At 33.2% G+C, this 15,413-nt stretch overlaps 1 protein-coding gene across 1 annotated transcript in view; it reads right to left on the minus strand.

The window, feature by feature from the left end:
* Positions 1-14,021, minus strand: part of SNTG2 (syntrophin gamma 2) — a 330,881-nt gene extending 316,860 nt beyond the window's left edge. Inside the window, exons 1-4 of the mRNA XM_071211871.1 lie at positions 13,986-14,021; positions 13,746-13,883; positions 958-1,014; positions 797-854 (exon numbers count right to left, since the gene is read on the minus strand). Coding sequence (XP_071067972.1) covers positions 797-854; positions 958-1,014; positions 13,746-13,883; positions 13,986-14,021 — 289 coding nt within the window. The remainder of the gene's footprint in view (positions 1-796; positions 855-957; positions 1,015-13,745; positions 13,884-13,985) is intronic.
* Between the last annotated feature and the right edge of the window lie 1,392 nt (positions 14,022-15,413).

The raw sequence follows: 15,413 nt of genomic DNA on the forward strand, positions 1-15,413 counted from the left end.
CATTGGAGAGTGGGGACAGTATCCTTCAGTAATACAGTAAAATGGCAAGTTACAATTACATTTTTTTTTCACTATTTAATAAATGAGTTCAGTAAGTCATCCCCACCTCCAGAGTTGTCTCCTTTCTTTCCATATTTTTAATTCAGGCCTCAACTATATGTTATTTGAAGTCCCTACCCCCTACTCCCCATTACTAGTCTGTGTGTCCTCATTTTCCACCTCTACACATAAGTTGTCACTAAATGTAATCTATTTTTGTGATTATTCCCATAGCCAATGTTTCATTTGGTTGGTTGAGAAGACGATTAAGGAACTAAAGCCAGGTAACAGATATTGAACCAAATGGCATTTCCAGGTTCAGCTTTACAGTCCATTCTTGGAGTGATCTAATGCAATTTTGCAATACGTTTATCTTCCTTTTATATGCAGAGTCCTATATGTCAGAGACATCTATGAATGATACCATTGAATTACCACCTTTATTTAAGTCCTCTGAATTTTTTAATATACCTAATTAAATTTGGTGTTCATTATTATCTTCAGGGGATATCCTGATACATCAAATAGTGAATTAGTATCTCTTCTTTTAAAGGTTTGAAGGATCAATATAAATGAAAATGGGCAGTGTATCAAGGGATACAAAATGCCCTTTAAAATAAGACAGGGTGCAAAAATAAAGTGGTAGTATAAGCAATCAAGCAAAAACATATTTGCTACGCTATCTTTTATCATTTAAATAATATATTATCGTACAAACTATTGCAATGTATAGTTAAGTCATCTTGGCTGGTTTTACCTGCTTGATCTTTGAATATTTTTGATATGACGACAGGGACCTTGTGTTCAGCACCTCCCTGAAAGATACAGAGAGCAGAAGAAAGCTGCAGTTACCATGATTTACACTGTAAATGTTCATTGAAAAGGACAAGTTGGAATAGAAAAAAAATATGTTCTTACCTTTATACTCAGGCCCAAGCCGCCAACAGGTTGTCTGCGAAGTGTAACAGTTCTGTGCTTTAAAAAATTTTAGAAAACAAACTAAGTTTAGTTTAAAACAGATCCTCAGGTAATGAATGCAAGATGCATATTTAACATCTTAATTTAAACTTAAAACACTGTTTCAAATATAATTCTAAAGCAACAATGCTTCACTACAGGAAAGACAATATTTTAAATATTGAATTTGCCACTGCACATTTGGAAATAAAAATATTAATAAAACAGGCCCTACTATATGATTTATTTATAAGTTGTACAAAAATCCTTCAAAATTGGTCATATTATCCCTATTTTACCTATGCAGATGGAGGCTCAAACAAGTGAAATGATTTGCCTATGTTCTTCCAAGGTAGAAAATAGTAAATCTGCAACTCATGAATTTATGTTTAAAACCCTGTTCTCTTTTCACTAATTCCAAAACTTGCTCCTTTGTCACCATATTTTCCTCTTTTTTTCCAATCATTTTAGATCAATATTTAAATAATCTGTATTCATTCAAGAATGAATGGTTTTCAAATCTTATCACCTTAGGTGTCTAACAGCATTTAAATAAGTAGGTGGTGATAAAAACCTGAAAGTACAATCAGCCCTTAAGTGGCTATTGAAATGGTCAAAATCACCAAATCATATTCATCATGTACGGATCATGCACAAATATTTTATACATCAATCATGTAAAAAAATATTTTGCTGGGGTCTAAACTGGTTAAAGTCATTTCGAACTAACTGCAACTAGATATGGAACTAAGAACAGTACTGAGAGTGTGTGAAATAAGGGGGTCTGGGATTGGATGAAAGGATGTAGAGAAGTATGTTTATGTCTAGAAATTATTCTACAGAAATAAGGACAATGGCAGACATTGCTTCAATTTTTCAGTGCAAACCTAAGAATTTTCAGACTGAACGACGTTTTTTAAGAGAACCCATGTTTGGAAAGCAAGGATGGAGAAGTAAAAGATGAATAACCACAAGAAATTGTGATGTAGGGGGACCGGAGTTGAGCTTCCATGTATGATGCACGTTTGCCAGCAATAGAAGACACAGCCATAAGCATGGGTGAATGAGCAAACCTGCCACAGCATGTATCATATGCACCTTCCACAATTTGTAAAATCCACTTGTAATTGTATTCTTAGGAATGAATAATGCATTATAAGCTCAAAGTAAACAATCAAAAACTTAGAACAATTATACCTAATTTTATAAGTATGCAGGGGAATACATTAACATTTTAACTGGAAACTTTACTCTATTTTGAGCCTTGAGCATATAGCATATTAACTGATGGAATATTTATATAATCAAACACAGAAAAGAAGCTTTATTTCTGGGTCTTTAGCTTCTTAGCAATCTATCATTTTTTTTGGATTTTTTCTTTATCCTAGTCTACATTCCAAATGGAAGAGTGGTGAGTAGCAGAGCTAAACTTCCTCCAAGGACGTGTATACCATGGTTTTCTATTAGAAACATATTCTATATACTTCTCTGAAATGCCAGGAACATGTCTTATCCATACTTTATCAAAAGGTAGCAGAAGCAGGCCTTATTGTAAATCCCACTGTGATGGCACAGGTTTCTAAGAGTGTTTCTATTGAGGAGGGACAGGGAGCTTCTCCAATATATTTAAGTATTCCATTTTTTCTCCTACAAGTAGAGAAATTTAACTTTCCAGATTAGGATCTAATAATGAGCTATGAACCAGCAAAGAAAAAAATTAAAGGGAGGTTCATTCCTTCACTCACTCATTCATTTATTCATTCACTAAGCAATGAGTTACTGCTATGCTGAAGTTATAGGTTGGGAATGTACACACAAAAAAGCATTAATCTGTCAATTATTTTTTGCATGACTCAATAAAATTTTATATGCTTCCAAGAAAAAACTTCTGAGCACCTGATGATTTTAAAAATTGAGTTATCTAATACATTAACCAGGAATCTCCATATATGGAATTTCTGAAAACATTCCACAAAGTTTTCTAAATTTTAGTTACCAATATAAGCACCTGAACCCCAGTGAGAGCAAGCAAATAAATGCCAGAGAAATTATATTTTCAGAAGAAATACGTTGGTTTCTGCCTTAGTAGTCTTTGACAAATATTGATAACATCCATTTTAAATCTGTCATTTTATGCACATAGATCTCAGGAAGATAATTCAATGGAATTATCAAGAAAGTGATCATCTGCGGCAAAATGAAATAACAGATACCAAAGATCTGAACTAACGTTTCTAATAGGTTAGGTTAGAAAAAGTTCACAGCTAACATCTTTAATATTTGTTTGCTAGAACTTGAAGAGTCTATTATTTATGATTCTGGCTAAGTCTCCCCCACCTGACTTGATTTATTCAAATATTTATGCAATCTGCTAAAATTTTAGTCTGTGCAAATTTGAGCCAGCCATTCAAATCTAAGATTGAGTGTTGCATCTGGAAAATGAGAATAAAAATACCTGTCCTCCCTAAGAGCTCAAATGAGATAATTATTGGAAAGTATGTTGTAAACTACTAATTTTCACAAAAAATGTCAGGGGTGATTAATCTCTTCTATAAAAGATAGTTCTTTTCTGTCCTTTAAAACTATTTCATTGCAATACAAAGGAGTTCCAGTTTTTCAAAGTTGGGAGAAATAGTTCAGCCAATCCACGCTTTTATAAATGAAGATTATATAATCACTAAATTTCTACAATGATTTAAACATTGGCCTATATAAAATTTTAATTTTCTCCAACAGAAAGCTGATAAAAAAAAAAAATGGGAACCCAAACTCCTAGAGCTTTTAATTGAAGCCTATCACATTGCAACCAGCTAAAGTGACCGTGTCCTAAATTGTTATGATCCCATAACCAAGGTGGAGCTGATCATTTTATTTTAAAGTCATTGATAGAACTTCCCATAATCATTCTGTTAACAGATATTCAATGTGTATGGTCCAACATTAGACAAAACCTTCCACTTTCTAAAGGCATTTTCTAAATCAACCACAATAACCCATTATTAAATTAATTTATTTAATACATACTCTTTTAGCGTCAGCTACCTAAAAAATCAAATGCCAGACAATGAACTAACTGACACAGAAGGCTCAGTGACAAAGAAATGCTTTGGCTCTATTTAATGTATATATCCCCTATAAACACGACTTCTTCACTCTGTATTCAGAGGCTTCAGTCACTAATCACAGAAATGCAGTGAGAATACCATAAAAATGTCTCATAGGAATTCTTGAGAATTAAGTCTGGATGCTAAGGTATTTGATCAATAAATCTTTTTAACATGAATCCGGTTCTTTTGTTCACAAACATGAGATAAGGTTTTTAAGAAAATATTCTTCAACATTTTATCATTTAATCCCAAACTATGTTTTGACATTTAATTCATGTTTCTGTCTTGGTTGCTGACATCATTAAAATAAGATTTAGCTATCGTCAAGTTATCTTCTGACTATAAACATTTCAGGGTAGAGCTGTTTTCTAAGACAGATCATTCTTATCCATTATATATTTTTCATCAAACAGAAACAAGATTTTGGTACACCTAAGGTGAGATTTCTTATTCTGGTCCTCTGAAATATGATTTCTGTAAGTTCTATTTTTGATATTTTGATAGTTATGATTTGGCCACACATTTTAAATTTAGACATTTAAACTATGGACTTAACATTAAATTTAAATTTGTTACACCTATCAACTCACTTTCAGGTCTGAATACTGCAATTTTCAGGAAGATAAATTTCAGTCCGTTATGAAAATAAACTTTATGCCATTATGCCACTAGGCATGCAGCCCCTTTCCCTCCCATCAGGGTATATTCTATTCAGCCGAAAAAACTTCTTGTGACAGTTTGAAATGCTCCATCCTTCTCCTCCCCCACACTCTTCAACCAACTCACAGTCCTTTTTTCACCATGTTATTACTTACAGAGTTCATGAGCCAAACTTTCCTTGTTGAGAAGAGAATTAAGATATGTGAAGGGCCAATAACAGTGAAACGAGAATTTTTTTCATGATCTAATTGAAGGGCATGAAAGAACAATTAAAATTTTAGAGATTTAAAGAAAGAATTTTCTGAAATATTTTACTTTAGAAAAAATTCATTCAAAGTGATTTCAGTGTTTTATTTTATTTTTTTTTAATGTATTGACAGAGTCTACTGAAAATAGGTATAGGTGTTGGGAGAAGGGAAAAGGGCAAATCACTAAGCATTTTTGTTTCCAGGGTGTTGGGTAGACTCTATTAGCAAACATTTCTGTAAGATATTTTTTAGGATGAGGCTGTTGTCTCTCTCTACTCTAAATTCAACTCCAGTAAAATTTCTTGGTGAGATGAAGAGTCTGAAATTACCATTTGAAATAAGTAAGTTACTCTTTAAGGGATTGAAGTAATGATTTCAACACATTAAGATTTATTTGTAAAACCATTATGCATATTTGATCAATTCAGACATTTGAGTCAAATAAACTTAGTTTTTGAAAAGTATTAATTATGCTTAGAGTTTCTAAAAGTTCACTACAGCTATATTCCTACCTCTTTATTATTTATATGAAGCTGAAGAGCAACTAAACAGGCATTTATTTTCACTCGTCTTCATTCTTTGAAACGTAACAAAGGGAATTCACCACACATGTGGGTTAAAAATTTGAGAGTTCATGCATCATTGAACAGTGAGGTTTAGAGAAATAAATATATTGGTGATACTGAAAACACAAACTTTACTTTGAGATGGGACTTAAATACTAATAAGGATGTGCAAGGAATCAACAATCAACTTTGTCTTATTCACATAAAATTTTTAATAATGTAAAAGAACAAACTTTATCTACATGAATTATGGATAAATTTATAAAGCATAATGTTTGCGAAATGAAGGCATAATATTATTCCACTCCTATAAATTTGGAAAACATACAAAGCACCATATATGTTGCTCTTAGAAAAATATGTGTGAAACAAGAACTTAAACATTCAAATGAAATTATACCCACCAGCATCAGTATAGTCAGAGCCTCTGAAGGGACAGAGTTAGGCTACAGCTATATCTGAAAATCTGTTTCATTTTAAAGCTGGAGAGTGCTGAAATACTTATAACATGCTGGCATATAATAATTATGGATGATAATTGCATGGGTTTTATTTGCTTTATAACTTTTTCTGTTTGAAAATTATATTAAAAAACAGAATAATAAAAATGCTCAGTGTATTACATAAATTATCTTTTCTACTATTACTTTTAGGTATTTAAATTCATATGGAATGATTTTTTAAAATTTTGATTTTCTAATAAAGCATGCACAAACACAAACAAAGATATAAATGACTATTTCCTCTTTAAACTAAATGTTGGTGTAAACTTTCATAACAAATACGGCCAAATGCTTCATTATTTTAAGGTTTTCATATTTTTTAAAGTCATAACTTTGCCTATTAAAGTGATCTGTAATATGTGTACTATTGGGAAGTATTTTAACGAGGTAACTCAGTGTTAGAAGGGAAGACAAGGTAGAATTTTGCAAGAGTCAGCTATTACAGACTATATTAAAGGTATATTCTAGATATTCTGATGACAACTACATTTCCTTCCTTGTTTTCAAAACTTTTTTAAAGAAAATGCCAACTTTTCCCTTGAAAGTATGATTTCAAAGCACTGGATAAATCTTGCAGCTTTCAGTAATCGTGATGTTTTGTAAATCATAGGCTTTAGGATCTACATTATATTGTAGGGCACCTTTTATGTATTATAATTTATTTATACACAGGGATCACTCTCCATTACCATGGAGTCTTTTGCTGTGGAAACTATTGATTTGGAAATGAAGCAACCAAGTAAAAGGACAGTGGCCATTTTAAATAGAAGAAGTACATCTCAAATGGTAATTGACCTTTAACTCTAATGCATGTAGAAATGTATTTAATATTTACAGTGATTTGCATAAGCAGCATATCTATCAGTTTAAAGTAAGCCAATCGATGAATATACAGATTCCTCTGGTACTTTATAATATTACAATGATTGAATAATACGTATGAAAATTTAATATGGGCCTACCCTAAAGATGCTATATAATTCTTTAACTGATGGGCAATCATGATGAAATGAAAGCTCAGAATTTCGTTGTTTTGCTTTTTGTTTGCTGGTCCAGAAATAAAAACTAACACTTTTCATATAGTGTTACAACTTTGCAAATATGAACATTTGCCCTCCATCAATGAGCTTATTGGAGGAAAGGACCAAGGTTTCCAGTGCATCTTCAATTAATAGATTTTAATTGGAGCATGAGCAGAATGCAGATGAGGTTTGGTAGACTACAATTTTTTGACCTATCAATTTAAACTAACAAAACAGATTAGTAATGTGTAAACAGACCAAAATCAACTTACTATACGAATATATGTGTAGAAATTGTTTTTCAGAAACAGAAAAAAAATGCAGTTTGTTTTGGTGTTGTGGGAAATGGGAAAATTAAGAAACCAATGTATTTTTATAATTAGATATCAAGTACAGGGAAATATATAGCACTGAGGAAATATGTCAAGGTAATTTAGATGCATTGTTAGCAAGTTACTTGTAGGTTGGCTGAATGGTAAAATGCCTTAATCATTAATCCAAACTTAGAGATATAAAATGTAAAGGCAAAGTAAGAATGAAATAATTTTAAAAATAAAAATCTAAAACACACATATCCTTCTGATTTATGGAAACAAAGAATAAGAAGTGAATGGGGAATACAAAATGGATATAAATATATCTGGACAAAAGTAGTAAAAATGCATTATCACAAAAAGTAATTATCAAATTTTTCTTCATTTATGAGAAACTGCCACTTCATTGGTAAAGGGCCATGGTTTACCTGTCTTAAAGAGTTTTAATTTCTTTAATTCAAATTAAAATAACTGTTCTTTGATATCCTTCATTACATTACAAGTAATGTAAATAGAAACCTACTTTTTAAAAATAATTTTAACAAGTTCAATGGACAATTTGTAAATGCCTTCTAAAGGTAAAAAAACAACATGCTACTGACTCAATTAGTACACTAAAAGACCGTTATTTTGAGATCTTAATTTACATGTTCTAAAATATATCTACTTATCCCCTCATTTATTCATTTGCAAGTTACTTTTGTCTCCTTTTCACAATGTAAAGAGATACACGGAAAATAACAATGAAAAAAAAGCATGGTCTTTGATGTTAAGGCACAAGTGGTATAATAGGGGCAATGCAAACACACAAATATCTGCAACACAAAGAGATTATGGGCAATGGCCTAAAAGGCATTTACAGGCAAGCATAAGCTATAAACCTATAGGATTAGATGAGGGTCATCATATGAAGTAACTTGTATGCAATGCTAGATGATCTGAATTTAATATCAGTACACAGATATGTAATTTTAACCAGAAAAAAAACCTTCCCAAAGGAAGTTATAACATTAATGCCACCGATATCTTTTAGAAAATAGAAAAAAGAATATAACACCCCGAAACTCTTTAAATGAGGCCAGCATAACCTCGATAACAAAACCAGACAGGAAAACTACAAGAAAAGAAATGCAGATTTCTTTTGATTTATTCTCGTTGGAACTTCTTGAGCTCCTAAATCTAAGGATTGATGTCTTTCATCAATTACGTAATATTTTTGGCCGTTATCTCCTTGACGACTACCTCACCTCCTCTCACTATTTTTTCTTATGGATCTTTGCTTACTCAAATGTCCAAACATCTTACTCTACACTCGAGGCTTCTTAATTTCTCTTTCGTATTTCCCCACTCTTTGTGTTTTTGTCTGTGTGACTTCTTCAGATCTATTTTCTAGGGTATTTTTCTCCATTTCTGTCCAATTAGCTATTTAACTGGTGTATTAAGATTCTGATTTCATTTATTGTTTTTATTTTTATTTCAATTCTCTTTAGTTTGTTTTCACGTCTATGGAATCACCTTTTATAACCTTTATTCCTTTGTCATACATTGATACCCTCCTTTATGTCTTTAGGCATAAAACACACATATTCTATATTGTATAGTTGATAATTTTAAAATTGGCAGTCTCCGTTGGTTAATTCCTGCCATCTCTTGCTTATGATGGTTTACCTCCACATAGTTTTGCCATCTGGGTTGTGACTTCCAGAAGATCCTTTGAAACTTATGGTTGGGAATTACTTAAGGCCTGAATATAAAGCTATTCCTCCACAGAGGATGCATATTTTCCTTCTACACTGTAACTAGGAAACCCCAATCCTGACACCTCTTTAAACTTAATTTTCAGCTTGAGGTCTTTCAGGTCACACAAGTAGTACACATCACAGCACCAAAGCCAAATGTGGATAGGTTTGGGGTTAGGGATTCTTAGGGCTTATTTGTCTGACTTTTCTCCCTTTCTTCCGGGGCCAATACTTACTGGAAGTAATAATTACTGTACCCCTTCTGTGGCACAGAATTTTTTTCAAGGTCACTTACTAAAGATGTAACATTTTTGCATCCTGCTTTATCCAAGTAAGAAATTCTGATCTTTCCTTCTATCTGGTTAAACCCCTGAGTTCTGTCACGTGATGTACACATTAAATCATGGTAGATAAGATTAAATTGGACTGGCAAAAACCCATTTCAGTGGCAGGTACCTCTATACATGTACCCTTTTAAATAGTTTAACATTTTTCATGTTCAGCACTGCTTAGTCTTTGCTAGACATTTCACACACAATGTTGCTTTTTTATGCTATTAATTTATATTACAACATCCCTTAGGTTATATATTAGCAGAGTACTACAGGAGATACTTGGGTTAACTAGGCAATTAATTTTGTGAAATAACTTCTTCTTCCTGTATTCTAATTTCCTAAATAGTAAAATGAGAATATGGAATTCTTTAAAATACATTCTAACTATAAATTGCCATGATTTAAAGTATAAATAGTATACAGGGATCTATTAAAACTTTGTCTTCATATATTAACTTCAAGCCAGAAATATAAATTTCCAAGATAAAAAAATATAATTATCTCAAATGTACACATAAATTTATAAAAATAAATGAAGCAATGTAAGCAAAAACTCTTTAACAAGAGAAAAAGCTTTCATTATATACTGTAAAAATATATACTGCCTTTCAAAGATAATTAGAGAATTCTGAGATAACAAGCATTCAGAATACCATGTTGAGGATAGGAAAATTAATGAAATATGAATTTGCAGATTGCAAACTCTGAAGATGACTCATCACAACTTAAAAATATATTTCTTTTCTGAAAGAGTATATTTAGTTTTTACATCTCTATATGTGATAAAAATTACATCCATCATTTAAGGTAGATGAGATTATCTATTTTATTGAGTTATCTTGTTTCAGCAGGTTCAAGAAAACAAAACAAAAATCTGTCCCTTATTTTTATCTTCTCAACAGACTAACAAGTCATCTAAGTGCAACCAAAGGTTTAAAGTTCACTCTGGATTAGATTTCAAAACAACCAAACTCCATATGGGCGCATCTACTGAGTAGGTTTTTAACCATAAAGTACGGTGGTTTTGAAGTGAGCATGGGCCTTACATTGAAAGTAGAGCTGTAATTGTAAAAATTAATTATCAATACTCCTTGCTATTAAGAAAAAAAAATGATCTTGAAAATCAAAATACTAGTCTGGACTTATTACTTCAGTAAGGACTTCTGAGTCCTAGCAGGGTGTTTGCCATGTGATTCTGAGATGGTGGTGACTGACAGGCCAGCAAATATAGGAGGATGAGTGAGTGAATTACTTAACCTCAGTGTCCTTTTGTCAACTGCAATATGGAGATCACAATGGTACCTACTGCATATGATGCTGGGATTTTTAAGTGAATTTCGGTATGTCATATGCTCACAACAGTATTGGCACAGAGTAATAGAAAAATACATAATAGTTATTATTTTTAGTAGTAGTAGATATAAGAGCATCTAGAGCTTGGATTCCCAATGATGAACTGATTTCTGCTTGATTTTAATATCTCCACTGTGTACTTAATAAACACATGTTGAACTGAATCTGAAGTAATTTTTCATCTCCTGTGATTCCCACAGGAACTCAAGGTTCCTTCATACCGAAATTCTCCACTCACTCTTCCTGTTGATCATCCATGAAATGATTAAATCTTCTATTTCTCTTCTTCAGAATTTTTTTTAATGGAAAATAATTGATCTCAACCAGGTTCCCTGATGGAAGGTAACACGGACAATGTTCAATAATATGAATGCTTTTGAGAATTTGCTATGTTGAATACCCTAGAGGGAGGTTCTGAATCTAAGTATACAAACATCCATGACTTTAAAAATATCCCTTCACATTCTCCAAATTTCCATAGCAAGAATATTTTTTTTTATTAAAGTCAACCGAAGAATAGAGGGTTTCAACTCTCCATGAAAATAACAAAATGATCCCAATAGGATCTTGTATGTGGAAAATGAAAAAAAAAAAGTTGATCTCAATAACTGGTTATATACTCCTATGAAAAATTATTTCCTCTGAATACCACCTGCCCCCCCAATTATCCAATTCATTTATTATTCACAAATATGTTCATAACATTTCTAAAACGGAGGGCTTCATATGGAACCAGAAGAGATCATTAAGAAAAATGGAACTGCAGAGAATGAACAGAAATTCATATCAACAATGTGTGCTAATACATCCCCATTCTTTCAGAATGGGAAATAGTAATCTCAAGCCAATGGATGTTTATAGGCATTAGTATATTCCCTGAAATTGTATGTATATTTATATTTCTATAAATGCATACTTATTTTTCATAGGAAAGAATCAATTTGCATTAAGAATCTGGGTCAAGAATCTAAAACTACAATTTAAAAATAAAATGTAATTTATTTTTCCTGGATAATGAAGAATAAAAATATTCAGAATTTTTACTAACTTGTATGGTAAACCCCGGGCCTCCCTGACCTGTGTGGAGCTGGCCCATGCAGAGTGCTGATGCGTGCAAGGAGTGCCATGCCACGCAGGGGATCCCCACGTACAAGGAGTGTACCCCGTAAGGAGAGCTGCCCAGCGGGAAAGAAAGTGCAGCCTGCCCAGGAATAGCGCCACCCACCCTGAGAGATGACACAACAAGATGACCCAACAAAAAGAAATGAAGATTCTCGTGCCGCTGACAACAACAGAAGCGGACAAAGAAGAACATGCAGCAAATAGACACAGAGAACAGACAACTGAGGTGAGGCGGGGTGGGGCGGGGGGAGGGGAGATAAATTAATAAATAAATCTTAAAAAAAAAAATAAAAGTGAGCATGAGATTTATTAGCATATCAGGAAAAAAAGCCTTGAGGTTTAGTAGGAATCTCATGAAACCTGTTAAAGAGCAACTGGATTTTCTAGCATGACGAGCGAAAAAGAAAGGAAGAGAGCAATTCTTGAGTCTTTGAAAGAGGGGAGAGCAGTGGAAAGGATGGTGCTCACATCTTCCATTCTCTTTTATTTTGATTTAATCAATCCTGGAGTTGCAGAGAATTTAGACTGGCAAAGGTGGCAAGGATAGGACATTCAAGCTATGGAGGTAGAAGAGGGTAGATTTGGGTTCTAGGTAACCAAAGAAGCAGGAGATTTCAAGTGGAAGATAATGCTGTTCACAAATAGCAATGCATATATAAGACACAAATTTTAAGTCTGGGATTGCTTATATTTGGGTATCATGTTTGACTTTTTCAATAAAGAAACAGACTTTCCCAGTAAATGCATCATATTTTTTCTATCATATGCACCTCTTGAGGGGATGCTGATCAGAGAATTGCAATTAGGGGAAAAATGATCTGTTTTTATTTCATTTCTAAAGCAAAAGTCATGAGAATTCAGAAAACCAAGAAATAAAGGAGCCCCAAAAGAGCCAGCCACAGATTGGGAAATAAAAGTGCTCTTTGGAATGTTTTCCAGAACACAATGTAAAGAATTTCCTTTCACTTAAATATCAATTTTCATAACTAATGGGTATATTTAATGGAGAGAGTAATGAAGAGTTCTGTGTAATGTTGACACTATATGTATATACAGTGTGTGTATTAACAAAGCTGAAGTTAATTAAGGCTACTAAAAATAAAATTAGGAAATTGATTATGAATTTAATATTGTATATTCCATGTTTATTTGTCCTATTTGAGATAAAGTTTGAGATAGAATTTTCCAAAAAATATATCCCTCAAATTATTTTAATATGCTACTGTATCTAAAAATACATGTCTCACTCTTAAGAAAATATTATTTGTGATTCACAGTAAAATTGAAGCCAAGAAGGACTATGCTTCCAGCATGAAAATTCATATTTACATCCATAGACACATAGGGACAAAGCTGATACCTAATACTGAAAAACGTCTGCTTTATTTTTCTTCACATATCATTCTAGATGGATACCCTAAAATTATTCATTTAATAAACAGATTATCCATATATATATAGAGAGAGAGAGTTTCCAATTCAAACATACGATATTTCACATTGTAGTATTTGGGACTATTTTTTATGTAAAGTTCCTCAAAAAAAGAATTAAAGCTGGGGATAAAGTAAATAATACAACTCTAAGAGTAACATTTTATGTGGAGATAATCACACAAGTAGTTAGGATTCTTTAAATAATAGCCTAGTAGCTTTTCATCAGCAAAGACTCTTGGACTGTAATTTTTAAATGACTTTCACCAGAGTCAGACTTTGTTGGCTCATAAATTTGAAACAGTTTTGAAACATACCACTGGAAGCATGGAAATCCAGAAGCACTTACATTTGCACTGTGATTGCTTCCACTAGTACAGATGACATCTTGTTTTTGAATTGTTAGTACCTCTTTTGTTAGCTTCAAGCGGATGTCATAGGCATTTTCAGACCCTTCATCATACAACAATGCAATACCAGTTTTAGTCTGTAGAAACAAAGTGGAAATACAAATAACATGGTTTGAGTACAAGAAAACTACTGGCAATAAATTATAAGCTGCTTTCTTTTCACAAACTTTCTAAATTACACATGTATATTTATCAAATATGAATAGAAGATCCATATTAATCTGTAAGGATGTTGATTAATTTATACACACAAATAACAGAATTTTGAACAATTGTTCCTGAGCTCTTTATATGGGATGTTCAATGAACATGTATTTTACAGAATATTAGACAGGAGTTCCTAAAAAAAATCATTAGCAGTTTTTTGTAATTTTTTAATTTTTTAAAAGATTTATTTTATTTCTTTCTCCCCCCTCATTGTTTTGCACTTGCTGTCAACTTCTGTGACTGCTGGTTGTCTGCTCGACTTCTTTTATGGGAGGCACTGGGAACCAAACCCTGGACCTCTCATGTGCAATGGCTTGAGCCACCTCTGCTCCCTAGCATTTTATTTTAATCAACTTTTCTAAAAAAAAAAAGGTTTATTTTTAATTTTAGCAAAGCCATTTGAATGAAAACAATAAAGATTAGATAACATTTGTACGATGATTTGTTGGCTTGGAGTAGGAAAGTAGCAAATTGAAAATAACCAAAACATTTATCATAGTTATGATAATGAAATAAAAATTAATTCCATTGATTTTTAGTTCAACTCTTGCAAAGGGTGCCTCTCCTGAATGAAGATGGGAACGAAGTGGGGGGAGGGGCTTTTGTTGATTCTTCACAACTAGCTTTGACTTTGTTAGGAAGTACTGAAGAGGAGGGAAGTTTAAATTACTAAAGATATATGAATCCGTTTGGGTTAGCAGGAAATGACCACATTTAGCTAGAAAAGCATCTTTGGACAAACTAGAAAAAGGTGCCTCCTCCTGTAGAAACACTGCCAAAGCCACTCCTCTGGGTGAATCAGAACACATGCCACTGTCTCTGGGTAGATGCATCTGGAGCCAGGGTAAGGTGCATGGATTGACCTACTTGAGCAGAGTGCCCAGGTCCATGTGCTTTTAGGCTGGCCACCATCGGCACAGACTTAGGCAGAAGCCTTGTAAGCCAGGGGATTGAGGCTGGGGAGGGGGGGTCAGCGTGCTTAGACTGCAGAGCATTTGCGCTGGTGAGACCACGAGCAGGTGAACCACATGGCTCAGCTGGAGCCTCTACAGAGAATGAACTGTGCAGTCCTCACAGCAGAAGAGACCCCTCCTCGGATTAATAAACTGATAATTTCAACTGCCCTGCACAACAGAAGGAGGCAGTAATTATGCCTAATTATGAATGAGAACAAAATGTTGCAGAGTCAGTTCCACCTAAAGGAAAGGTCGGTGAAAAGTTCCAGGGTTTTGTAGCGGATAAAGTAATGATCAATTGTCTAGACTACCAATTTGGCTGCAAGTGGGAATCAAGTGGAGAGTTCTAAAAAATGCCAACACCTGGGTCCCCCCTTCCCTCTGCCTTAGTGATCTGGATTTAATTGTTATGGAATATAGGCTGAGCATCAGGATTTTAAAAAC

The sequence above is a fragment of the Dasypus novemcinctus genome, chromosome 25 (genome assembly GCF_030445035.2).
Source record: "Dasypus novemcinctus isolate mDasNov1 chromosome 25, mDasNov1.1.hap2, whole genome shotgun sequence".
Classification (NCBI taxonomy): Eukaryota; Metazoa; Chordata; class Mammalia; order Cingulata; family Dasypodidae; genus Dasypus; species Dasypus novemcinctus.